Genomic DNA, 25,006 nt, shown 5'->3' with positions numbered 1-25,006 from the left:
AGGAATGTTCTCGAGTTGATTCATGCAACCGAACCACCCTATCAGCTACAGTTAGCTTCTGGAATGGGTGTAATAGCTTGCAACCATACTTTTGTCAACATCGATGTCAGTTTCTACATGGTGTAAGTCCATAAAAGCTAATGAAACATCTGAAGCACACACACTCAGTAGACTTCATTTTGTAGTAAATATTATTTTTGACGATATTGAACAAATTCCTTACATTTTGAGACTCAGGAGACTGCAGATACGGGAATCTGGAGCAAAAAGAAAAACTGCTGGGGGAACTCAGTGGGGCAGGCTCCCCTTCTTCTTCTTGCGTATGGCGTGCACAGCCTAAAGTTGTAGGGCAACTTGTTCTATTTGATCTTATTTGATTGTTCTTCATTATTGTTCTTCATTTGATTGCATTCGTCAAAACAGGGCGGACCACGTGAAGGTTGCAATCTTCCCACCCCAATGGGGCAGGCAGTATCTGTGGAGAGATTGAGATGGTCAACATTTTGTGTTGAGACCAGAAACATTGCAGGTCTTCCCCCCCCCCCCCCCCCCCCCCCCCCACCTCCACCACCCCACAGGTGCTGCTCAACCCATTGATTTCATACTACAGTTTGTTTCACAGACAACGTGGAAACAAGCCTTTTAGCCCAACTTGCCCACACCGACCAACATGTCTCATCTACTCTAGTCCCACCTGTCTACATTGGGCCCATATCCCTCTAAACATGTTCTATCTGTGTACCTGTTCAGTTGTTTCTTAAACGTTGCGATAGTACCTACCACAACGACTTCCTCCGGCAGCTCGTTCCATACACCTACCACCTTTTGTATGAAGGGGTTACCCCTCTGTTTCCTATTAAATATTTCCCCCCTCACCTTAAACCTATTTCCTCTGGTTCTCAATTTCCCTTCTCTGGGCAAGAGACTCTGTGCGTCTACCCGATCTATTCCTATTAAATCTTTCCGTCTGTCACCTTAATCCTATGCCCTACGTCCTTAACGTTTGAAATTTGTTGGCATGATGTTAGAGAGTTCTGAACTACTTATCAACTTCTATTTTACAACTTGCTGCTGCGGTTACAGATCATTTTGACCACATCAAGAAGATCGCTGGATACGAGTCGATTGGAATAGGAGGGGACTATGATGGCGTCGCTAGGTTTGTATGCAACATGACTCCCAACAGTCAATTATTTTGTTACTGTGTGTTGCCAAATATTTCCTGACATTGTGGTGGGTTGCAGCTTTCCCCAAGGTCTTGAAGACGTGTCAAAATATCCTGCACTCATTGCGGAATTGCTGAAGCGGAAATGGCAGGACGAAGAAATAAAAGCTGTATTGCGAAACAACTTTCTCCGAGTCTTTCAGAGAGTTGAAGAGGTAAGAGGGCTGACTTGAAGGGGCATGAGCATTTGCCGGCACTGGGCCTGCACTCGCTGGAGTTTAGATATAGTTGAGAGTGGACCTCATGGCGACTTACCGAATAGTGAATGGTCTGGATAGAGTGGACGTGGAGAAGATGTTTCCACTAGTGGGATTCTAGGACCAGAGGCCATAGCCTCAGGAAAAAAGGACGGACCTTTAGAAAGGCGATGAAGAGGAATTTCTTTAGTCAGCGGGTGGTGAATCTGTGGAATTCGTTGCCACAGATGGCTGTGGAGGCCAAGTCATTGTGTATTTTTAAGGTGGAGATTGACAGGATTTTGATCAGTAATCAGGTGTCAAGAGTTATGGGGAGAAGGCCGGAGAATGGGGTTGAGAGGGAAAGATAGATCAGCCATGATTGAATGGCGGAGTAGACATGATGGGCCAAATGGCCTACTTCTGCTCCTATGACTTATGAAATGATGAACATATGATCTATGAAAGATAGACACAAAATGCTGGAGTGACTCAACGGGACTGGCAGCATCTCTGGGTAAAATGAGTGGGTGACATTTCGGGTCGCCAGACGCTGAGTTACTCCAGCATTTTGTGTCTATCTTGCGTTTAAACCAGCATCTGCAGTTCCTTCCTACACAAACAATGAAGCAAAGGTGGCTTTGCTTTGAACGTGTGCTTACTCCGTGTGGAATAATGACACTGGTGCAGTGCCGATGAGGCAATCCCTCACTGGAGCTGTTAGTGTTAAAGGATAGATGTGAACATTCTTTTCCCCCACATCCCATGGGTAGTTTCTAATGAAGATGGGGTAAGGTTGGATCGAGGTAGACCAGCGGCATGTGTATGTAGAGGAATGATTGGGAGTGGAAGACTTGCGACGGAATCAGCTTGGTAAGTCCGTTACTCTTTGATTGGGTTGAGGGGGGTGTAAGGTTTGGGGTCACATTCATTGGCAGATTGGGTTGAGGAGGCTGGGTATTAGGGATCCAGTTTTGGTTTTAGGTGAAGGTAGGGCTGGTTTTTGGTAGGTTAGGTTTGGCGTTTAGATATGAGGGGTTGGATTCGGGAAGACTGGGAGAAATCTTTTTAGGATTCGGGTTAGGAAGTGGGGTTTTGGGTTTTGTTGGGTTTTGTGTTTGGGAGAGTTTGGGTTGGTTTTGGGTGCGTTAGGGTTGGGGTTTAGATATGAGAGTTTGGATGTGGGAAGGTTGAGGAAACACTTTTTGGGGGTCAGGCTTAAGGAGTGGGGTGTCAAGGGATGGGTCTTGGATTTGAGCGGAAGAGTTGGGGTTGGTTTCAAGTAGACAGTGTCGTGATTGTTATATTTAGGCAGGGAGGATGTAGGTTTGGGCTTGGGGGGTCAGTTGGGGGAAGGGTTGTGTTGGATTGGGGAGCCTGGGTTAGAGTCAGTCGGGCATGGGGCGAGAGGGGAGAATTTGGGCAGGTAGCACATGGGGTGGGTTGGTTGGGGGGGGGGGGGGGGGGGGGGGTCAGGTTGGTCTATTTTCTAGGATCTAGTGTGTGTCATCGTTGCTGCCATATAGTCAGTCAGCAGGCATCTAACTGGTATTTTAGTGTAAAAATACGGAAGTGCAGATGCCCGTTAGTTCACAAAAAGACACAAAGTGCTGGAATAACTCAACAGGCCCGGAACCTTCTCTGGAGGACGAATAGATGATATTTTAGATAAAGACACTTCCTCAGGGTGGGAGAAGTTTCTAAACCGAGAAGGTCACCCATCCATGTTTTTCCAGAGATGCTGCCCAACCTGGTATTTTATAAGTGTTCTTGATGACTTTGAGTGCAGTTGGACTGGATGAAATGGTGCTGTATAAACAACATATGACTTCCTCAGTAGGTGGGCTAACAGGCCTGGGAGAAAATACGTTCCCACTGGTCTTATGTGAAAGATTGTCCAAATGCCCGCCGTGGTTTGAGAACAAATGTCTTCACTTTTCAAATGTCAAAGGCACATGAAAGGTTTTGAGCAAAACGACATTTGTCTCATCTGATACTGCCTCACAAAACTAAAGTTCTTTAAATATACATGTTTACCAAATGATGTTGGTGAAACTAAACCTTCGATAAAAGCCATAGCAAAATAAGGGGATGTGATGTGGTTGAAGCACGTAACTCGTGGAAAATTGGAAAATTGTGGTTATCTTTCGTGCTTTAAACGGGAAACTATTCGGGCACATACGTGGGAAAATAACATCTTCACCATAAAACATCAAAGGATGCTGGTCATCCCATTAGATCCACCCCAGGGATGCAATGTCACCAATACCATTCTCCTCGTCTTATTTCCCTGTGGCTTTTTCAACTTAGTTTTCCATTGTATTCACCCTTTTAGTTTATCCACTTCATGTTTGATGGTGATTTGGAAATCCTGGAACTGAACTGAGAAGTCAAGGGACTGTCAAGGAAATCAAAGATCTTTCCATGCAAAAATCTGGAGTAACTCAGCGGGACTTCAGACCCGACCCAACTCGAAACGTCGCCCATTCCTTCTCTCCAGAGATGCTGCCTGTCCCGCTGAGTTACTCCAGCTCTTTGTGTCCATCTTCAGTTTAAACCAGCATCTTCTTTGTTCCTTCCTACACCTTCCCGTGAAAGATCCACTCCCAACCTCTGCAGATTATCATATGAAGTTGTCATGGCGGCATGGTGGTGCAGCGGTAGAGTTGCTGCCTTACAGCGCCAGACTCCCAGGTTCGATTCTGACTATGGGTGCTTGTCCGTACGCAGTCCGTACATTCTCCCTGTGGCCAAGCGAGTTTTCTCCGGCAGCTCCGGTTTCCTCCCACACTCCAAAGACGTGCAGGTTTGTAGGTTAATTGGCTTCAGTTAAACTGTAATTTGTCCCTAGTGTGTAGGATAGTGCTCGTGTGATCGCTGGTCAGCCTGGTCTCGGTGGGCCGAAGGGCCCGTTTCCAGACTGGATCTCCAAAGTAAACTAAAAGACAACATCACTACATTTAGGACAGAGAATAGATTTGTCATTCAAACAAGTTATTTGATTAATTTAGCTCTGGCAATCGAAAGAGTTTACTCATGTCAAACCTAATTATGTAAAACTTAGAAAAAAATCATTTTTGATATTGGAAACTCCAAGACAAGATCTGGCTGTAGTTCACGAAGTTGAGCGACAAACAAGGACTGAGTTCCGGAGTAATGTACAAACATTAGTCAATGTAGTAAAATAACAGTTTGTGCCATGCAGGGTCATCTGCGAGTTGGGACAGACCCACATATACAATTCAAGAGCCATCTATGGATTGGAAATGTTTCAAATCTTTTCCAAGCTAAAAATATTTTCTTCACTTCCCGGCATTTGTCCCACATTGTAATCAAATAGTAATTTCTGGTATTATCCAGCTGACTGTTTAGATTGGAAGTGCCAATGCTTACACAATCCTCACAACAGCACTTCCTAAAGGTGTTTTCCTGGAATTTCTTGGCCTCCATATTTCTTGGTGATTATTGTCATAAACAAGTGATTGTTTGCAGTTTCCAGTTATACTGTACATCGATCGTTACGTTGGAGCAGCTTATATGACTATTGGCACAACAGTAGAGTTGCTGCCTTACACTGCCAGTGAACTAAAAACTCGCTGCAATACAGAACGGACATAGTCACCCCTAAACCAGGAAATTAACAGAACATTATTATTTATTGTAAGTGTAATTAAATACAAAAGCACGGGCAAGACCAGCATTAGGGTATTGTGTACTATATATAACCATATAACCGTATACGACTTCGATCCCTTTAATAAAGGAGGGCTGTTAATGTGTCGGAAGCAATTTAGAGGTTTACCAGATTAATATCTGGAATTTGTGAGCTTTCCTATGAAACAACGTTGGTTAAGATCTTGTACCTCTTTCTAGAGATATTGGCTGGTCTGTATCTGATCGAATGTAGTGCAGTGTATTATCCAGAGGAATCTTAATTTAGATCAGTTTAGTTTAGTTTAGTTTAGAAATACAGCACCTGAACAGGCCCTTCGGCCCACCCAGTCCGTGCTGACTAGCGATCCCCATACACTCACACACCAGGGACAATTTACAATTATACCAAGCTAACTAACCAAAAAAACTGTACTTCTTCGGAGTGTGGGAGGAAACCAGAGCATCCAAAGTGAAAACCCACACAGGTCATGGGGAGAATGTACAAATTCTGTACAGACAGCATCCATGGTTAGGATTGAACCCTGGTGTCTGGCGCTGTAAGGCAGCAACTCTAACGCTGTGGCACTGTACAGCCCCTTAAAAAAATCTTGTCCCACAAATGCCATTTTTGTTTTTTTTAAAATAGTTTTTAGTTTAGAGATTCAGCTGACCAGCGATCCCAGTACACTAACACTATCCTATGCACTAGGGATAATTTACAATCTTTACCGAAGCCAATTGGCCTGCAAACCTGTACATTTTTGGGGTGTGGGAGGAAACCGGAGCATCCGGTGAAAACCCATGCAGATCACTGGGAGAAGGTACAAACTCAGTACAGACAGCACCCTTAGTCAGGGTCAAACCCGGGTCTCAAGCGCCTTAAGGCAGCAACCGCTGGGCCACCGTGTCAGCTCGCTAGATTCTACAAACACCGACAGTTTGAATGAATCTTGACAGTGTGGATGTGGAGATGGTGATTTCGCTTGTGGGAGAATCCAGCACGAGGGACTCTCCGTTTAAAAATAAGCCTTTAGGCGTTGTTGATGAATATTATTTATTTTAAACAGGTCAAACAGGAACTGAAGTACTTGTCGCCCAGTGAAAAGGAGATCCCCTCCAAGGAAGCTGATAACGACTGCCGCTTGAATCTCCGGAACCTTTTCCCATCGAAAAACACGTCACAAAGCAGCTCAGCGCATCCTGCTTTCACCATCATATCCATCATCATCAGCTCCATCATGTGCACCATCTGAACCGAACAGCTGAAAGTTTGACAACACATCACCTCCAAACAGTAGCGTGGAAGTGTGAGATGGGCCGAGATTTTTTTTTGTTCTGGCAAGGGTAAGGTAGACCTCTCACTAACGTGAAACGCATGCCTTAAATTCACCTATTATTCAATTCCACAAAGAAGATGAGGACTTTTAAGAACACAGCAAACTTATTCCTTGTACCGTGTGCTGGGTGGTCTCACAGTGCTGAGTTGCTTAGACTGGATAAACTTAAATTATGACATTTAAAAAAAAAAAAAAATGCAAATGCTGGAAGTAAAATAAAAACAGAAAATGTTGAAAACATTCTGTAGGTCAGGAGGCGTCTCGGGACAATGTGGGATAAAGTCACAGTTTCATTTTATGAAGGCGAGTCTTTTCCCCAAACGTCATCTCCGCTTCTCTTTCGGAAGCTGGGTCCCGACCTGAAACATCACCCTCCATTCCCACCACAAAACCTGCCTGACCCAGCACTTTGTCTTTGTATTTTACTCAAGATTTCGACATCTGCAGTTTTTCGCCATCTCAGCTTTTCTTTCGGCAGGTAGTGCCTGCCCCGCTGAGGGATTTCCCAGCATTTAGTGGACAATCTACTGGTGGCCAAACTAGTCGGCACTATTGCAACAACTCGACATAGCCTCGTTATATCTTGTCAAGGCCAGACCTTCTCCCACCCTCTCAACCTCACTGCACAATGAAAAAACCTGCACGCCTATTGTAGGCAATGTTCTTGGCCAATCTGTCCAGTTTCTTCTGACTTTTCTTCCTCTGCCTGTCCATCCATAAACACACTCCTGCAGCTGCTCCCATTATTCCAGCATCCATTCATTCATTGCCACAATCCACTGTAACTGTAATACTCTGCAAGGGACACAAAGTGCTGGAGTAACTCAGTGGGTCAGACAACATCCGTTGAGAACATGAATGGGTGACATCGCGGGTCGGGACTGAAAAAACGTCCAGACCTGAAAAACATCACCTATTCATCATCGCCAGAGTTGCTGCCTGACCCGGCATTACTCCAGCATTTTGTGTCTTTTATTTGTAAACCTGTCCCTGCAGTTCTCAATACTCTGGAAGGGACTTGCTTGTAGCATGTTCCTTTGTAAGAAGTACACTGGCACACCTAATAACACAGTTGTGTGAATCTCATATCTGAAGGTCGTACTCGACAACTGACTTTCACAAATGGGTTGAGGGCGATTCACAATGTTATTTTATTGCCAAATGTGAGTTGTAACCATTTCTATGGTGGTCGATGCTTAGGTGACAATAACTAACACAAAAATGTGAAGCTGTAACCCATGTTTAGGAAGGAGGGGCAGATGCTGGTTTAAACCGAAGATCGACACAAAATGCTGGAGAGATATTTCTCTCGTTTCCCTTTCCCCTTCTTCTTGCGTATGGCGTGCACAGCCTAAAGTTGTAAGACAACTTGTTCTGTTTGATCTTCTGTTTGTGCACGCTAAGTTGATTGCATTCGTTGAAACAGGGTGGACCACGTGAAGGTTGCAATCTCCCACCCCCCATTCCCCTGACTAGTCAGAAGAAAGGACTTGACCCGAAACGTCACCCATTCTTTCTCTCCAGAGATGTTGCCTGTCCCATTGAGTTACTCCAGCATTGTGTGTCTATTTTAAGCTGTAACCCATTGTCTCTTCACAAAGAGTTAACTCGTTACACCTTCAGTATCATTTTTGCTGACCAAAGAAACAAATATATTTTGCAGCATATTAAAAATAGATAATCTCTTCTTAATTGGGTCTTGGGGCCTTTATTCTGTCACATTCCAAGAAATATGTAAATTAGCTGTTGAAAACAGTAAATTCCAGAATAATTCTGCATTTCAATTTTTACCAGTGAACTGTTTGAATATTGACATCTTTAAATACATTTCAACTTTACACAAATGGTCTAGATTTAATTAACTCATTTGGTATTTTTTCCTGTTTTCAATAACAACTTTAGTTTACGTTAGTTTGTTATTCTTACGTGTACCGAGGTACAGTGAAAATCTTTTGTTTGCGTGCTATCCAGTCAGAGAAAAGACTTTACATGAATATACAATCAAGCTGTCCACAGTGCACAGATGAAGAATGAAGTGTACAGCATTTAGTACAAAGATATGGCACAGCCTTAGAGTTGTTGACTTGCAGCCCCAGAGACCCGGGTTCGATCCTGACCACAGGTGCTGTCTGTCCGAAGTTTGTACACTCCTCCCGCGACTGCTTGGGTTTTCCCTGGGTGCTCCGCTTACCTCCCACACTCCAAAGATCTACGTTGTCCCTCGTGTGTAGGGTAGTGCTAGTATATGGGGATCCCTGTCGGCGCAGACTCGATGGGCCGAACGGCCCGTTTCTGCACCGTATCTCTAAACTATAAATAGAATAGATTCGTTTTTTTCTAAACTAAACATACCATTGAAGTCCGATTAAATATAGTATAGGTCTGCAATGAGCTAGATGGGAGTTCAGAACCACACTCTAGCCGATGAGAGGGCCATTCAGTTGCTTGACAACAGTACAACATACAAAGCCAATGCTATTTTTTTACATGGAATAACTTCACACTCGCCATTAAAGATATCGATAACTGACAGTCAAAGATGCTCATCTTTTCACTCTTAACTTATTTCTTAAATGCACTTCAACCAATTTTCTTCTTCCGTCCTTACGAAACACTCGGCTTTTATTTCAAATTGCAATACAGCTCTTTGAAGCAGAATCAAATCCATCCTCACCAATAGCCCTGTGTGACAGGACAGCATTTCTACGAGATTTGCAGAGAGGATAGCAACAGGGCCACAAAATATTCAGGATTCCATCAGTGACAATATCTATCATTCCATTTTTTTTAGACAAGGGAGGTCAATAAAATAGAATTCAATATAATACACTATTGGTTTAACATGCAATATAGATGCAAAGTTGAGATTTGTTGCCTTATTGGAAACAAAAATGAAAGAGTCAGTCAAATGTTCTGTTGTCTATTATTCTGTGTGTTCCTGGACTTGCTGCCCTGCAGTAATATTGTTTCCCTTGTATAATAGCAATCGTGAAAATATGTACTGTGACCTCATTTTCACTTTCTTTCATGGTTTTGAAGCTTGTCTAATATTTCTTACATTTGCCACAATAAAAAAAAAATTGCAAGAATGGGTGTCTCGGCAACTTCATTTCTTGTAAAAGTGTCAAGTGATTGTGTTTAAGATCAATTTTTCAAATAATCACACATGATGTGCGGTCCGTTTATGAAATGTTTAATGTGACTGATGAGGATAGGGCAGTGGGCTATGTGGATTTCAGTAAGGCAGTTACACAGAGTCGTTTACCCAGAGTAGGGGGAACAAGAACCAGAGGACAAAGGTTTAGTCAAGTCAAGAGTGTTTTATTGTTGTATGTCCCAGATAGAACAATGAAATTCTTACTTGCAGCAGCACAACAGAATATGTAAACCTCATACACTGTAAACAATAAAATAAACAAGAGAGGAAAAAAAAGTTCAGTGTGTGCAAATACACACAAATATAAATCAATAAGGCGAGAAGGGAAAGATTTAATAGGAAACTGAGGGGCAACTTTTTCACACAGAGGGTGCTGAGTATCTATAACGAAGGAGCTAGATGAGGCGTTTAACATTTAAAAAACAATTGGACAAGTACATAGATAAGAAAGGTTTAGAAGGCCATATGTGGACAGCTGGGACAAGTATAGATGGGGCATCTTGGTCAGCATGGGCAAGTTGGGCTGAAGGGCCTGTTCCCATGTGGTATGATCCTTTGACTATAAAATTGATCCAGAAGATCCAGGTGGTTTGGTAGTTTGGATTGAGAACTGGATTACCCATAGACGACAGAGGGTAGTCATTATGGCCGGAGGTCCATGACCAGTGTCGTTCTGCATGGATTTATGCTTGCACCTATGCTGTTTACAATGCATATAAATGACATGATTAAAAATGCAGAAAGGTTTGTTGGAAAGATTGCAAATGGCACAAAATTTAGTGGCGTTGTCAAATGAGACAGCAGGATATAGATATAGATCAGCTGCAGAAATGGGCAGAGCAAAGGCAGATGGACATTAATTCGACATTAATTCGAGTAAATGTGAGTTTTGCACTTTAGAGGTCAAATCAATGGGAGAGTGTCCATGCCTGTGAAGGCAGTTAGATCATGCTTGTTTGGACTATCCCTGGAGGGAGACCGCTTATCTCGCAACGGCGATTAAAGAGCTTGGAGCGGGGCCTACATCTAATTCTGAATGCTGTCTAACACCAAGAGCATTTTTAATGGCGACACAGCCATTTTTTGTCTGAATTTTGACCTTTTGTGATGGATGTTTAAAATTATGTTTCTTGTTTTGTTTGTAATGTATGGCCCAGAAACGGCATTTTTTTTGGACCTCAACTTAAATGCCTTGGTTCCACTGCTATTCATTTCACTTCCCCTTTACAAACTTCCCCTTCTGCCTTTGTTTCTCTCCTTCCTGAATTCACCTCTAGGTTACCATGCCTCTGCCAAGCGAGTTTGAACTGTCTCTACAAGCATCGGCAAATCCATCTCCAAGGATTTTGGTCCCACTTCTACTGAGGTGGACCCTGTTCATATTGTACAGGTCCCACCTGCTGAGATACATCAGAAGTTTATAAATTCTCATTCATTCACCATCTCTCCAGTCAAACACGTTAGCGAGGCCACATTTAGAGTATTGTGTTCAGTTCTGGGCATCATGTTATAGGAAAGATATTGTCAAGCTTGAATGGGTTCAGAAAAGATTTTACAAGGATGTTGCCATGACTAGAGGGTGTGAGCTATAGGGCGAGGTTGAGGAGGCTGGGTCTCTATTCCATGGAGCACTGGAGGATGAGGGGAGATCTTAGAGGTATACAAAATCAATAGATGCAGAATCTTTTGCCCAGAGTAGGGGAATCGAGGACCAGAAGACATAGGTTCAAGGTGAAGGGGAAAAGATTTAATTGGAATCCAAGGGGTAACCTTTTCCGCACAAAGGGTGGTGGGTGTATGGAACAAGCTGCCAGAGGAGGTAGTTGAGGCTGGGACTATCCCATAATTTAAGAAACAGTTAGACAGGAACATGGATACACGTTATTCCCTTTATCGTGCATTTATACAATTACTCGACTGATCACGCATTGTCTTTCCGTTGACTGGTTAGCGCACAACAAAAGCTTTTCACTCTGCCTCAGCACACGTGACAATAAACTAAACTACAAAACTAAAAGCAAAATTAGGACGTGCAAATAAATAATGGAATTAGCCCCGCTGGCCACTTAATGAACGAGCAGTCAGCACAACATTGGTGCATGAGCTGAATTGGACGCAGCGGATTATTGTGTTGGCAGGGCTAATTTAACTTGTGGTTTTTTAAAGTCATTAAAATTAATAAATTAATTTTTAAATGCCGATTGAATACCACTCCAGCTGCACAAGCAGCTTATATAAATGCCGTAACTACTGAACACATTGCTGGTGAAAGGTTGGAATGAGAAGAACGCTCAGAGAATTTAAAACTAAAATGGGCAATTGTCAGTGTAGACAGAAATATTCGCGCGGAGACCAGTTCACTTTCAGAACAATCTATCTTTATTACAAATTGGCCAATTTGGGAGACACGTGGCCTTGGACAGATGCACTCCCTTCCCACGGCCGATGCTCTCAGTTACAAACCATACATCGCTTTTTCTGCTACCCCTTATCTGCATTTTTCCGCCCCTTGAGTCTGTGGAGTGGTTGCTAGGCAGTATCCAGGCAGAGCTCACTTAAGGTAGATTGATTCACAATCCAATCTCCAATCCAGTTTTAAGGTTTCAGTGAGGCTCCTCATGCAGGTTTGATGATCATCTTACATCTTGGGTTGAAGCCCACCATAAACCTATTGATAGACACAAAATGCTGGAGCAACTCAGTGGGTCGAGCAGATTGGAGAAAAGGAGTTGGTGACATTTCGGGTCAGAACCCTTTTTCAGATGGAATCTTTTCCCCCAGAGACGCTGCCTGACCCGCTGAGTTACCCCAGCATTTTGTGTCTATCTTCGGTGTAAACCCACATCTGCAGTTCCTTCCAACACAGTGGAACAGGCTGTAGCTGTGAAAGTAACACACTGGGCTCTTGCAGTTTAAGCAATACATCAGCATGTGATTTGAAAACACTAAATCATAAAATGTACTGCACGGCTTGTGAATTTGAACCTCGAGTTGGCTGTCCACCACAGTAACGTTTTAACATGGAAACAAAGTTTGTTTTATATAGTTCTTTATTGAGAAAAATATCATTTCTGATGACTATTTACTTTTAATACGACAAACACATCATGGTGACAAAACAGCTCCAAATACTAGAATAATTTTACAGCTGACAAGTATTTTGTAAAAAGTTTTAAACTGAACATTTAGCAGCTCCTCTCTTGTGCAAGCTCACCATCGCTGGTCATAGCGGCCTCAGCCTCTGTACACGTGGGAGCAGTATACATACATCAGAATACAGTCCACCAACTGATGGTCCGAATTATTCTCACTCTATTCTGCAGGAAAAGACAGCACTGAAAAATAATAAATACTAAATAAATAAGTTTGTCTTTGCCCGATATAGCATCCCAAACCTTGGCACGATACAGCTGGATAGTTTGGATCCCACTATTTCATAATTAGCATCTACCATGAAAAAGACTTAAAAGCCATTCATGACTAAACATCGAAACTAGTTGAAATATTTTGAAATCCATGTTATGTAATAGAGGGGATGTAGTGTTGGAGCGACCACCAGCTGTATCACTGTGTAGAAAGTTCAGTGTATAAAGGGCTGCCTGACAGTCACACTACTACTGCTGCTCATTTATAGAAACATATTCTTAGCTGAAAAATAAAAGCAGTGCAAAGCTCAACACTGACACACCAGACATCTATTCAAAGCCAAGTTCCAAACTTATGTTTGGAGAGGTAAAGGGTATTGTGTACTCTTTACTAAAAGTTCTCCTTTCACATATACAATCATCCACTTCACTGTAGCGTTGTATATTCAAATTGCACTTAGGAGCTCTAGACTCTGATATTGGACATTATTTAAAAAAAAAAGCTTCATATTACAAACTCTGGGCTTGGAATATGACCCACGGGATACATTGTTTGACAAATGTGGATCAGAATACACAAGTTTTTGGAATGCTTTCTGTGGTCACGTTTTCATCACATAGGTCTTTGGAAAGTAGTCATGTTCAGGAGTAAATCGTGATGACTTCACAGCCACCGCCTCGGACCAGCAGTACTCTCTCCAGCCCTTCTGTAAGGACCTCAAGAAATTCCATATCTAAAATCACCACGTCAAGGAAACTTGAAAATACAACCTGTTTTTAAATAGCCTTTTAGACATTGGTTGAATGCTACATAAATGGGAAATCCAGTACCTGTAGGCAACCAAGATGAGGAAGAAAATATTAACATTTTTGGTATCCAAATGGCGTGATTAACTGCACAATTATATGAAAATAAATCCCCCATTTTGGGGTCTAGCGCTCTTTCAATGGATACAGTTTAGAGTTTAGAGATTACAACGCAGAAACAGACCCTTCGGCGGACCGAGTTTGCGCCTACCAGTGGTCCTTGAACACCAATGCTATCCTACATTTTCTACCGGGTGATGCTTCGATGGCAGCCTCGCCAACAATCTGTCTGCCCTTTACGTCCTTTTTTGTTATTTCTAGTGTGTTAAAAAAATATGTTAATGTTTTCCGGTTTGTTTTAGGCGGGGGGGGGGGGGGGGGGGGGCATGGGGCATGGGAAACTTTTTTTCAATTTCTTACCTTAGCGGAGATGCGATTGTTTCACGGATCGTATCTCCGGTCGCTCTGCAGCCTAACATCGTGCAGCTGGAGGCCTTGCTCGGGACTGACTTTGAGCCCCACCGCGGAGACGTGGACTTGCCATCGGAGCAGATTCCTTGCCTGGGATCAACGCTCCAACCGGGGCCTACGGATTTTAACATCAAGGAGCTCGCAGTCTCTGTTTGAGATCGACGTCGGGAAGCTCCGAAAGCCGCACGATGTTCGACTAGTCCCGACCCGGGGCAGATCACCCGGCGAGGGGAAGGGGGGGGAAAGCTGCCCCGGCTCAGGTTTCAATCAGTAACAGGAGAAGATGTATTGAAAGGTTGAAAAAGTAGACCACTGGACCACACACTGGACTGAACAATTGGGCTGCTTTTGTGCTGCATTGCCAAAAAATAATGAGAATGAAATTTCTGCCAAAGGACATGATGCTGGTTCGGAGACAGAAACAAGAGTTTTAGGGAGATACCAATCAGATGCAGGTGGAGAGGTTGGTTTGAGGGAGAAATCCAGAGCACAAGATCGGGACTGCTAGACTATTTCGTAAATAGGGAGAAATCTTCCACAATTCAGATTCAGATTCAGATTCAATTTTAATTGTCATTGTCAGTGTACAGTACAGAGACAACGAAATGCACAATGCTGCAGCGTCAGAGAATAGAGAGTTAGTTCTGTGTGATGGAAAACATCTGGGTTGAAGGAGGTTACAAAAACTCAAAACCGAGACCCATCTATCTATAGAATTAAAAGCATGGATGAGAATTTTTAATTTTACATGCTTGGGGACGAAGTGCAATTGGTGAGTGGGGCAGATCAGGATGGGAACAGAAACAAGCGATTTCAGTGAACATAACATAGGAATTAGGTGCAGGAGTAGGCCATTCGGCCCTTCGAGCCTGCACCGCCATTCAATATGATCATGGCTGATCATCCAACTCAGTATCCTGTACCTGCCTTCTCTCCATACCCCCTGATCCCTTTAGCCATAAGGGCCACATCTAACTCCCTCTTAAATATAGCCAATGAACTGGCCTCAACTACCTTCTGTGGCCGAGAATTTCATAGATTCACCACTCTCTGTAAAAAAATGATTTTCTCATCTCGGTCCTAAAAGACTTCCCTCTTGTCCTTAAACTGTGACCCCTAGTTCTGGACTTCCCCAACATCGGGAATAATCTTCCTGCATCTAGGCTGTCCAACCCCTTTAGAATGTTGCAAGTTTCTAACATATAGTATTGTGAATGATGGGAGGCCAGGAAAGACTACAGGATGTGTGTCTGTGGATTACATTATATTTGAGTAAAACAAATCATCGTATCGAGCAATGCCCAGAAGTCAAATCAAAAACGTTTAGCATGATCTTGGACGTAGCAACTGCAGCCTTGTTTAATCCACAGAAGATCAGAGAGTATTAACGGCGAGAATCTAGAGCTTGGTTGGGAGCTGATCAATGTTTAGCTCTCATCCATTATTGAAGATTAGATAAGCTGCATAACAACAGACACTAGATATCAAAGGCAGAGATTATGAAGAGATAAATACTGTTCAGCATACATGCCTGACAATGGTATCACCTTGAGAGGACATGTAAATGCGATTAGGTCCCAAAGATAGTTTTTCAACAGAACTTGGCCATATATTGTGTTTGTTTACTGTAGGATAATGAAAACTATTGAAAGGGAAGGGTAGTAATGTTTAGTAAGCTGCTTTCTTTTAGCTTCAGAAACTAAATCCTGACCTTAGCAGTTGGAGTTTGGACTGCGACTAAGTGGGTTTTCACCACATCTGGCTTCACTCACAGACTGGTAGCTAAATGGCCACTGTAAATTTTTCCGAGAGTGCAAAATGAATGCCAGAATCTGTGGGATAAATGGGGTTAACAATTTGTCAAATAATGGAAGTGGAGGAATTTTTTTAAAAAATTAAAAAAAAAATTGTGGCACAGCGGTAGAGCTGTTGCCTTACAGTGTCAGAGACCCAGGTTCGATCCCGACTACAGGTATTGTCTGTATGTTCATTGTCAGGAGTATGTACGCTCTCCCCGTGACCACGTGGGTTTTCTCTGGATGCTTCGGTTTCCTCCCTCACTCCAAAGAGGTGCAGCCTTGTAGGTAGATTGTAAATTGTCCCTGGTGTGTAGGATAGTGCTAGTGTACGGTGTGATGGCTGGTCGTGGAGGGGCTGTAGGGCCTGTTTCTATGCTACATCTTTAAAGTCTAAAGTAAAGTCTGCAGTTACTTTGGCCACTGTAAAGAGGTCGCTAAAGAAAGTGATTGGGTTTACAGTTAATAGGGCCACCAAGGAAAGACTATGCCCAATGGTGGGTCTTTGATATTTAGTTTGGTGCTTTCTGTGCTACAGTGGAGGCAGAAATCCAATTGGAGAGATTCAAACATGGAGTTGAGGCGGGGAGAGAAATCACTGAAGGGGAAAAGTGCAAAATTATGAGAAGCAAACAGTTAATGAAGTTAACTAACCTGCATATATTACTCACAATACTCATTATTGACGGATGGTGGTCCCAGCTGAGGGGAGGTGGGGGCAGGGGGAAAGAGGGGGACGTCAAAGAGATCTGCACTCAATGCAAAAATAACTTACCCGTTTACTCACTTTTGATATGTCACCTTTCATATGTTAATATCAAAATAAATGTACCATTATTTAAATAGCTCACAAAACAATCACACAAAACACTCAGCAAGTCAGACATTGTTTATGAAGTGAAAATTAAAAGTTAATGGTTTAGGTTGGTGGCCTTTCATCCCCATTGTCTACCTACTGATGCGGCCTGATCTGTTGAATATTGTTAGCATTTTCTATATTGCAGGTTTTCAACAAACATTTCCCCTATGTACTTTGAACCAACAGTCGGAGAGTGTAAGTTTTCAGGATCAGCCCAATCAATGGTAATGATGTATATGATTTGGAGAACAGTTGTCCAATAATAAGAATTATAACAATCGAGTCGGGCCTGGACATTACACTGGAGTAATCTGAGTTTCACCAGTCTAGGCCCAAACAGAGGTTGACATATCCAGTGAGCTCTTCCCTTGGGCTTGAAAGTTAAGGCACCATTTGCTGGTAACTTACCAAATTCTTAATGGCTTTTGTCATTTTTATTCTTCTCTCTACTCATTGGAGAAAGGTCTGTACATTTACACTGAACTTCTCAGCCTGTATTCGCAGAAGGGAAGAAGCTAGAGAATTTTGGGATTAAACCAGCCAAAGTACAAAGCCAAAGCGTTAATTAAATTTGAAAGTAGTACTGGCCAGTACACACCAAAAGCTTTTCACTGTACCTCAGTACACGTGATAATAAACTAAACTAAAGTAGTCTAAACACTATATGCAAGAAAGAACTGCAGAATCGAAGGTAGACACAAAATGTTGGAGTAACTCAGCGGGTGAGGCAGCATCGCTGGTAAGAAGTAATGGGCGACGTTTCGGATCGAGACCCTTCTTCGGGCTGATGTAAGGGGAGTGGGTGGGACAAAGATAGAATGCAGTCGGAGACAGTAAGACTAGTGGGAGAACCGGGAAGGGAAGGGGATGGCGAGAGAAAGCAAGGGCTATCTGAAGTTAGAGAAGTCAATGTTCATACCGCTGGGGTGTAAACTGCCCAAGCGAAATTTGAGGTGCTATTCCTCCAATTTGCGCTGGGCCTCACTCTGATAATGAAGGATGCCCAGGACAGAAAGGTCAGATTGCGAATGGGAGGGGGGGGGGGGGGGGGGGGGGGGGGGGGGGGGGGAAGTTGAAGTGCTGAGCCACCGGGAGATCAGGTAGGTTAAGACGGACTGAGCGGAGGTAGTCAGTGAAATGATCGCCGCTTGGTCTCGCCGATGTGGAGAAGTTGACACGTGGAACAAGGGATATGGTAGAGGAGGTTGGAAAAGGTGCGTGAACCTCTTCCTCACCTGGAAAGACTGTTTGGGCCATTCGAGGGAGTCTAGGGGGGAGGTAAGGGGACAGGTGTTGCATTTCCTGCAGTTGCAGGGGAAAGTACCCAGGGAAGGGGTGGTTTGGGTGGGAAGGGACGAGTTGACCAGGGAGTTTCGGAGGGAACGGTCTCTGCGGAAAGCAGAAAGGGGTGGAGATGGGAAGATGTGGCCAGTAGTGGTATCCTGTTGGGAGGTGGCAAAAAATGTTGGAGGATTATATGCTGTATGCGACAGCTGATGGGGTGGAAGGTGAGGACAAGGGGGACTCAGACCTTCTTACGAATGGGGGGAGGGGGGAGTAAGAACGGGGCTGTGGGATATCGAGACCCTAGTGAGAGCCTCATATATAATGGAAGAGGGGAACCCCCGTTTCCTAAAGAGCTAGAATGGAAGAGGGGAACCCCCGTTTCCTGAAGATCTAATGGAAGAGGGGAAGTAGTCTAAACACTTCTCTATTTCGTTTTATAAGGAAGAAAACAGAATAAACAGCTCACTAGATTAAAAAAAAAACTAAGCAACCCTTTGGCATAACCTTTGGTGCACTTTTATGGATGAACATTGAATGCCAAAAAGCAACTGAAATATCATCAGGTTTCACCTTTTAGCTAAATTGGAAAATGTTTGACAAAGGATACAGTTTTCATCTCCATCTTGATTTTTTGGTGGTCCAGGCATGTTTAGCAAAACTAGTCTGGAATCGTGGGACCTATTTACGATGACTTCATTCAGCTTCACTGCCGTGTGCATTCTCCTTACATTGGATTGGTCTCTGGAAAATAAGAAGTAACATCCTTGGAGAATACATTTATACTTTGTACATATTACTGCCGTACGGTAATAGCTGCATTCCTAAGAAATTTCATATTATAGAAACAAATGTTCTAAAAATAATCTTGTTGATGGGGAGAGAGTTTCACTCACCAGAACAAAGTTGCTTGGCCATCCGCATTTTACAAAATAAAGTCATAGTTAGTAGTTTAACGTTTTTTTTTGTGCCGGCTAAAACTATATGGCACATTATTTAATAGCGTATTATTGCACAAGTGTCAAAAGATGCAAATGTTTTTCAATTTCCACGGTAACTCCTCTGGTGAAACTGGCAGCTTTTTTTTTTGCAGAGAATTGTTTTTACAGAGAATTGTGTGGGATTACTGTGGGGCTAGTGCATTCACAATACAAACAATTGGGTGTGTGCAATGCAAATAACGTTTCCTATTTCATCGCTCGTTACATCCATTTTGCGTTATGGAAATGGCGCCATGGCCTGCACTTCGCATAACCTGTGTCGTCAATGCAGGCCCATCATTTGACAGTCCCTGGCCAGTTCATCCCAGGCTTTCACCCTGTGGGCAGAGGCTGGAAAAGAGGTGTAGGTCAGATAAGGGTTCATCCGACAGCGAGTGGTGAAGCCCGGGTCATGCAGCAGAGAAGGGCCACTCAGAACTAAACTTTTCACCAGCAATGTCTGGCAGGAAAGGTACGACCCGTTCATATGGATCATGCCAACTGAGCAAAACATATTCTGAGTGGGACAACTTTAGAGATACAGTGCAGAAACAGGCCCTTCGGCACACCGAGTCCACACCAACCAAAGATCACCCCATACACTAGCACTATTCTCCACACGAGGAACAATATACACTTACTTAAAAAACTGAAGCCAATTAACCTACAAACACGTGGGAGGAAACCTACACGGCCATGGGGAGAACATACAAACTCCGTACAGATTGCTCTCGTAGTCAGGATCGAACCCGGGTCTCCAGCCCTGTAAGGCAGCAACTCTACCGCTGCGCCACCCTAAATTTTTTAAATTCTGTCGTTAGATTTTGGAATGTTAACACAATGTTCTCAATATACCTCCAGGCAAAAAAAATGTATGATTAGTTTCATAGAATGAGGAATCTGTTTTACAGTTCATGAAGAGTTAGGCATAGAATACTTTCTGCTTGAGGAATGTGACACTTACGGCTTAATACTGATTAATTCTCTGAAACTGTTTGGGGTGTTTGCACCACTGCGGCTTCTTTCAGATTCACATTTTTCTTTTGTCCACGTCATCTGTATCTTCTCTGGGTAAATGTGCAACTCTTCCTCCTCATCCATGTACACATTGACTGGATGGATTAATGAATTTCTATCTTTTATTAACTGAGCCTGGAAGAAAGCAGTGAGAGATTTTATTATTTTTTATTTTTTAACACTAAACATTAGTATTTATTGATTTTCTTAAAATAGTTAAGGAAAGCCATTTTAAGAAAGGGTGCGTTATCTACTATATAACCGGTATTGAGAATCCTTCAAATTAACAAACAGTTAACAAGTAGTCGATACAAAGTGCTGGAGTAACTCAGCGCGTCAGGCAGCGTCTCTGGAGAAAAAGGATGGGTGCCATTTCGGGTCCGGACCTTTCTTCAGACCCTTCAGATGAAACAGTCCTAACCGGAAACTTCATCCACCCTTTCTCGAGAGATGCTGCCTGATCCGCTGAATTACTCCAGCACTTTGGTATCTCTTTGTTATAAAGCAGCATCTGCAGTTCCTTGTTTCTACTAGTTAACAAGTAGTCATGCTAGTCTTCTTAAGAACTTTATGCCATAAATTTCAGCACAGATTTCCTTTCCAATGTTGGAATATAATATTCAAATGCTCCTCCATCAGCTGAACGCTTTAGTGTTAATGAGTGTAACCTCTGGGGTGCTGACAAGATTCATTAGATTCAGCATGTTGGTTTCTTAGATACATAAATCTAGTCTTGCTATTTGAACTCAGTCTTCCCTGAACACCATAACCCTATAGCACTCCAAAGGCTCACTGCTGGGCCAAAGTTCTCTGAAGGTTATTCCTTCAATGCAAAATCATGGAATAAATGCAACACAAAATAACATGTTGCTTACGTCACCAACATTGCTGGAGTGACGGGAAATGATCCAGGCTTTGTCCGTCAAAAGCTTTGCATTTGGAATAACTGGGCACTACAATTTATCGGGCTAAGAGACCCTCGGCCTCTCTGTAGGGTACATTGGGTTCAAGGCCAGCAAAGTATATTCTTGTGGGTGCTAATGCTCATACAACTTTGAAGTAGCAGGTGAACGCAAGTTTTAGTGGCAGGCTGGAAGGAAATGCCATACTGGGTGTTCTCAGCTTCCTCCCCACTGAAATAGGATTTATCGCTGACAAGATTAGCCCCTGAAGACTAACCCAGTTGCCCATCCCCTCAAAAATCTACATTCAATAAGATCCAAGATGGTGTCCAAGCCTGGCGACTCTGGTCACTGTGTGCAATCACGTATTACAATCGCTCGACTCTGTTAAATCTCCACTCCAACAGCAGCATCTTTTACTTTAACTATGCTCTTCTTAATCTCCTCTATTCGTGTTATTCCCTTTATCAAGTATTTGTACACTGTGGACGGCTCGATTGTAATCATGTATTGTCTTTCCGCTGACTGGAACAAGCAGGCAACAAAAGCTTTTCACTGTACCTCACGACATATGACAATAAACTAAACTCAACTAATGGAAGAATATTCAATATTTCATTTGGCAATTTGCATTTCAAGAACTAAAGGAATCTATGAACTATCAGGCCCACCTCAAATCAAACTTTTTCTGGTAATGCCGAACTGCTTGCAATGAAATACGAAAAGTCTTTCTTTGCACTTTAGAATTGTCAAAATCTAATGGCACACGATCTGAGAGATTCTCCTCCAGAGTCTTACAAATATGCACAAGCATCAATAATTCAAATCTGAATAATGGCTAAGTAAAGATGCAGAATCCTAAATAATTTATACAAATTACTGACTGTGCATGAAATAGATGTTGGTGCAATGGGATTCTGATATTCAGAAATGTACCATTTAAAATCACATCAGTTTGAACATACCAATACTACTCTTATGGAAGGCATTTTTTTCCAGTCTTACATGTTGAAGTAATTAGAGGATAAACCAAATGAAATTACCAAGATACTGAATGTGATAATGATGCTGAAGAAATCCCATCAGTAAAGGTGCAAGAATACAATTGACCTGCTTATCACGGTGCAACAGTATAATCTATCAAAGAAGCAGCTTTTAAACGCCAAAATCTATGCTGAGTCACAGTCAAGAATAATGCTTCTTTCCAGCTTAGATCAATCCACCAGGCCTATTGTAAATTTGTATTTATTCACAAAACCTCCAGAGACCAAGATATACTGATGAGCGGCACAGTAGTGTTGCTGCCTTACAGCGCCAGAGACCTGGGTTTGATCCTGACTACGCGTGCTGTCTGTACGGAGTTTGAACATTCTCCTCGTGACCGCGTGGGTTTTCCCCAGATGCTCTGGTTTCCTCCCGCACAGGTTTGTAGGTTAATTGGATGCGGTAAAGATTGTAAATTGTCCCTAGTGTGTAGGATGGTGCTAGTGCGCGTGAATCGTTGGTCGGCACGGACTCGGTGGGCTGAAGGGCCTGTTTCTGCGCTTGATGATGACAACATCATTGTAACTTACCTCTCTTTCCCTCTCGGTCTTGGACAACCTCATCTGCCTTAACATCTGTGAACGTTGTTCCATCATGAGTGTCCTCTCATAGGTATAAGCTGAAATATCACTGCCATGCTGAGGGTAGAATGGGATATTATTACTAGAATGTAGATTTTCTTAATGAAAGCTTTGTTTTATTGCAGCAGACTGCCTTGTCAGCTTTGCTCCTCACCATTTCAACCACTTCAACTTCTGCTTCAATGCGTAGGTGATAAAGAAAGGTTGCAAGATCCTTCTTCATTTGAATACTGTTGTCATCCATTTGGGCCACTGTGAAAATGCGCATCTTGCATTTCTTCCAGACCTGCACAGAATCACAATTCAAGGTCAACGCGCACTTTAGCCAGACACGAAGCAAAAGTCCAAATTAAATAAAAAGTTCACACAATGGGTCCCATATTTCCATTAAATGACCCAAATTCTAACCACAGAAAAAGTGCAGTTTCACTTCGAGTCAGTCATAGTGTGGAAACAGGCCCTTCGGCCCAACTTGCCCATACTGACCAACATGTCCAATCTACACTAGTCCAACCTGCCTGCATTTGGCCCATATCCCTCTAAACCTGTCCGATCCATGTATCTGCCTAAATGTTTCTTAAACTTAGCAATAGTTTGATTACCTATTGTTTCTGGAGCGCTGTTGGAACTGGACTCTCAAGTAGCAAGTACTCCATTTTCCTTTTAAAATATACACAAAGTGCTGGAGTAAATCAGAGGGTCAGAGTGCATCACCGGGGAACAAGTAAAGGCGACGTTTTGAGTCGAGATCCTTCTTCAGTCTGAAGTGTCCCAACCCAAAACATCGCCTATCTATGTTTTCTGGAGATGATGGCCAACATGCTGAGTTACTTCAGCACTTTGTGTCCTTTTGTGTATTAACCAGTATCTGCAGTTCCTCATTTCTTGATTTGCAAATGGCAGAAATACCTTGGGGAATCAGAAAGTGAGTCATTTGCAATATGATATCTCTTATTCTTGTAGCCAAGGGAGTTAGGTGACTGGTTCAAGTAAAGTTATACAGAATGGTAACACTGAGATTATTGAGTGGGAAATTCAGTGACATTTATGCAAGGGAAGATTGAAAGGATGTGACCAGGTTCTCTTTCATTTGAAAATGTTCATTGCTGGTACAGGTGCACAACCTTTTATCCGGTGTTCCAGAAACCGAAAAGCTCCGAAAACCGGCCATTTTTTCCAGATGTCGTCTGCGCACCAAAGCTCGCGTTTGGCGTCAAACCTGACCCAAAACGACCCACGGTCAACCCAGGTCTGTACTACTGTAGCGGCTGCCTCCTCCCTGGAGACCGGGAGACGCTTAAACATCTGTAAATCATTGCTTAAATGTTAGTCAGTTAGTTTGGAGGGCTTTTATGTGAAGGGGGGTGAAGGGGTAAACTTTAATTCTTAGTCCCCTACCTGGTCGGAGAGGCGGGGAGCGGTCAATGCCTTACCGGGTCGCCGTGCAGTAAGCTCCGCAGCGCTGTGGCCGGTGGGGCAGCGGGCGGCGCCGGTTGTAGCTCCGACCCCGGCAACTCTACCCCTGGCTGCGAGGCGCTCCAAATCCAGCGCGGCCCGCGGCCGGACGCCCCAGCTCCGCAAATGTCGGGAGTCGGCGACGTCGCAGCGCTGGATACCAGCGGGGTGCGGGCAATGCCTTACCGGGTCACCGTGCGGCAAGCTCCGGAGCGCTGTGGCCGCCGACACACAACATCGCGGAGCGTCGCTGGATTTGGAGCCGCGCAGCCAGGGGTAGAGTTGCTGGGGTCGGAGCTCCAACCGGCGCCGCCCGCGGCTGGACGGAGCCCCCAGCTCCGCGGCTCCAAATCCAGCGACGCTCCGCGATGTTGTGTGTCGGAGGCCACAGCGCTCCGGAGCTTGCCGCACGGCGACCCGGTAAGGCATTGCTCGCTCCCCGCTGGTATCCCAGCGCTGCGACCAAAGATCCTATAGCGGAGCTCCTCTAGGATCTTTGGCTGCGACGCCGCCGACTCCCGACATTCCCGGAGCTGGGACGTCCGGCCGCGGGCCGCGCTGGATTTGGAGCGCCTCGCAGCCAGGGGTAGAGTTGCCGGGGTCGGAGCCACAACCGGCGCCGCCCGCGGCCGGACGGAGCCCCCAGCTCCGCGAGGTTGGGAGTCGCCGACCAGGTAGGTAGGGGACTAAGAATTAAAGTTTCCCCCTTCACCCCTACACCACCACCACCACATAAAATCCCTCCAAACTAACTGACTAACATTTATGCAATGATTCTCCCGGTCTCCGGGGAGGAGGCAGCTGCTCCAGACTTTTCAAGCCGCCCGCGCTACCTACCTAATCTACGCTAAAAATCTTCCATTCTGAAATCCGAAAATGTCCGAAATCCGACAAGT

General features: G+C 43.8%; 2 protein-coding genes across 3 annotated transcripts in view; one reads left to right on the top strand and one right to left on the bottom strand.

Annotated features, from left to right (window-relative positions):
* Positions 1-10,408, top strand: part of dpep2 (dipeptidase 2) — a 36,332-nt gene extending 25,924 nt beyond the window's left edge. Inside the window, exons 9-11 of the mRNA XM_055648451.1 lie at positions 1,084-1,159; positions 1,245-1,380; positions 6,123-10,408. Coding sequence (XP_055504426.1) covers positions 1,084-1,159; positions 1,245-1,380; positions 6,123-6,308 — 398 coding nt within the window. The 3' untranslated portion in view covers positions 6,309-10,408. The remainder of the gene's footprint in view (positions 1-1,083; positions 1,160-1,244; positions 1,381-6,122) is intronic.
* Positions 10,409-12,581: 2,173 nt separating this feature from the next.
* The window catches only part of slc12a4 (solute carrier family 12 member 4), a 67,539-nt gene continuing 55,114 nt past the window's right edge, over positions 12,582-25,006 (bottom strand). For both annotated transcript variants that reach the window (XM_055648449.1, XM_055648450.1), the window contains exons 20-24: positions 22,810-22,941; positions 22,605-22,712; positions 20,076-20,263; positions 18,742-18,875; positions 12,582-13,648 (exon numbers count right to left, since the gene is read on the bottom strand). In XM_055648449.1, coding sequence (XP_055504424.1) covers positions 13,557-13,648; positions 18,742-18,875; positions 20,076-20,263; positions 22,605-22,712; positions 22,810-22,941 — 654 coding nt within the window. In that variant the 3' untranslated portion in view covers positions 12,582-13,556. The remainder of the gene's footprint in view (positions 13,649-18,741; positions 18,876-20,075; positions 20,264-22,604; positions 22,713-22,809; positions 22,942-25,006) is intronic.

Source organism: Leucoraja erinacea, chromosome 17 (assembly GCF_028641065.1).
Source record: "Leucoraja erinacea ecotype New England chromosome 17, Leri_hhj_1, whole genome shotgun sequence".
Classification (NCBI taxonomy): Eukaryota; Metazoa; Chordata; class Chondrichthyes; order Rajiformes; family Rajidae; genus Leucoraja; species Leucoraja erinaceus.
The sequence above is the reverse complement of the archived record's forward strand: the minus strand, read 5'-3'. Positions and strand labels throughout refer to the sequence as shown.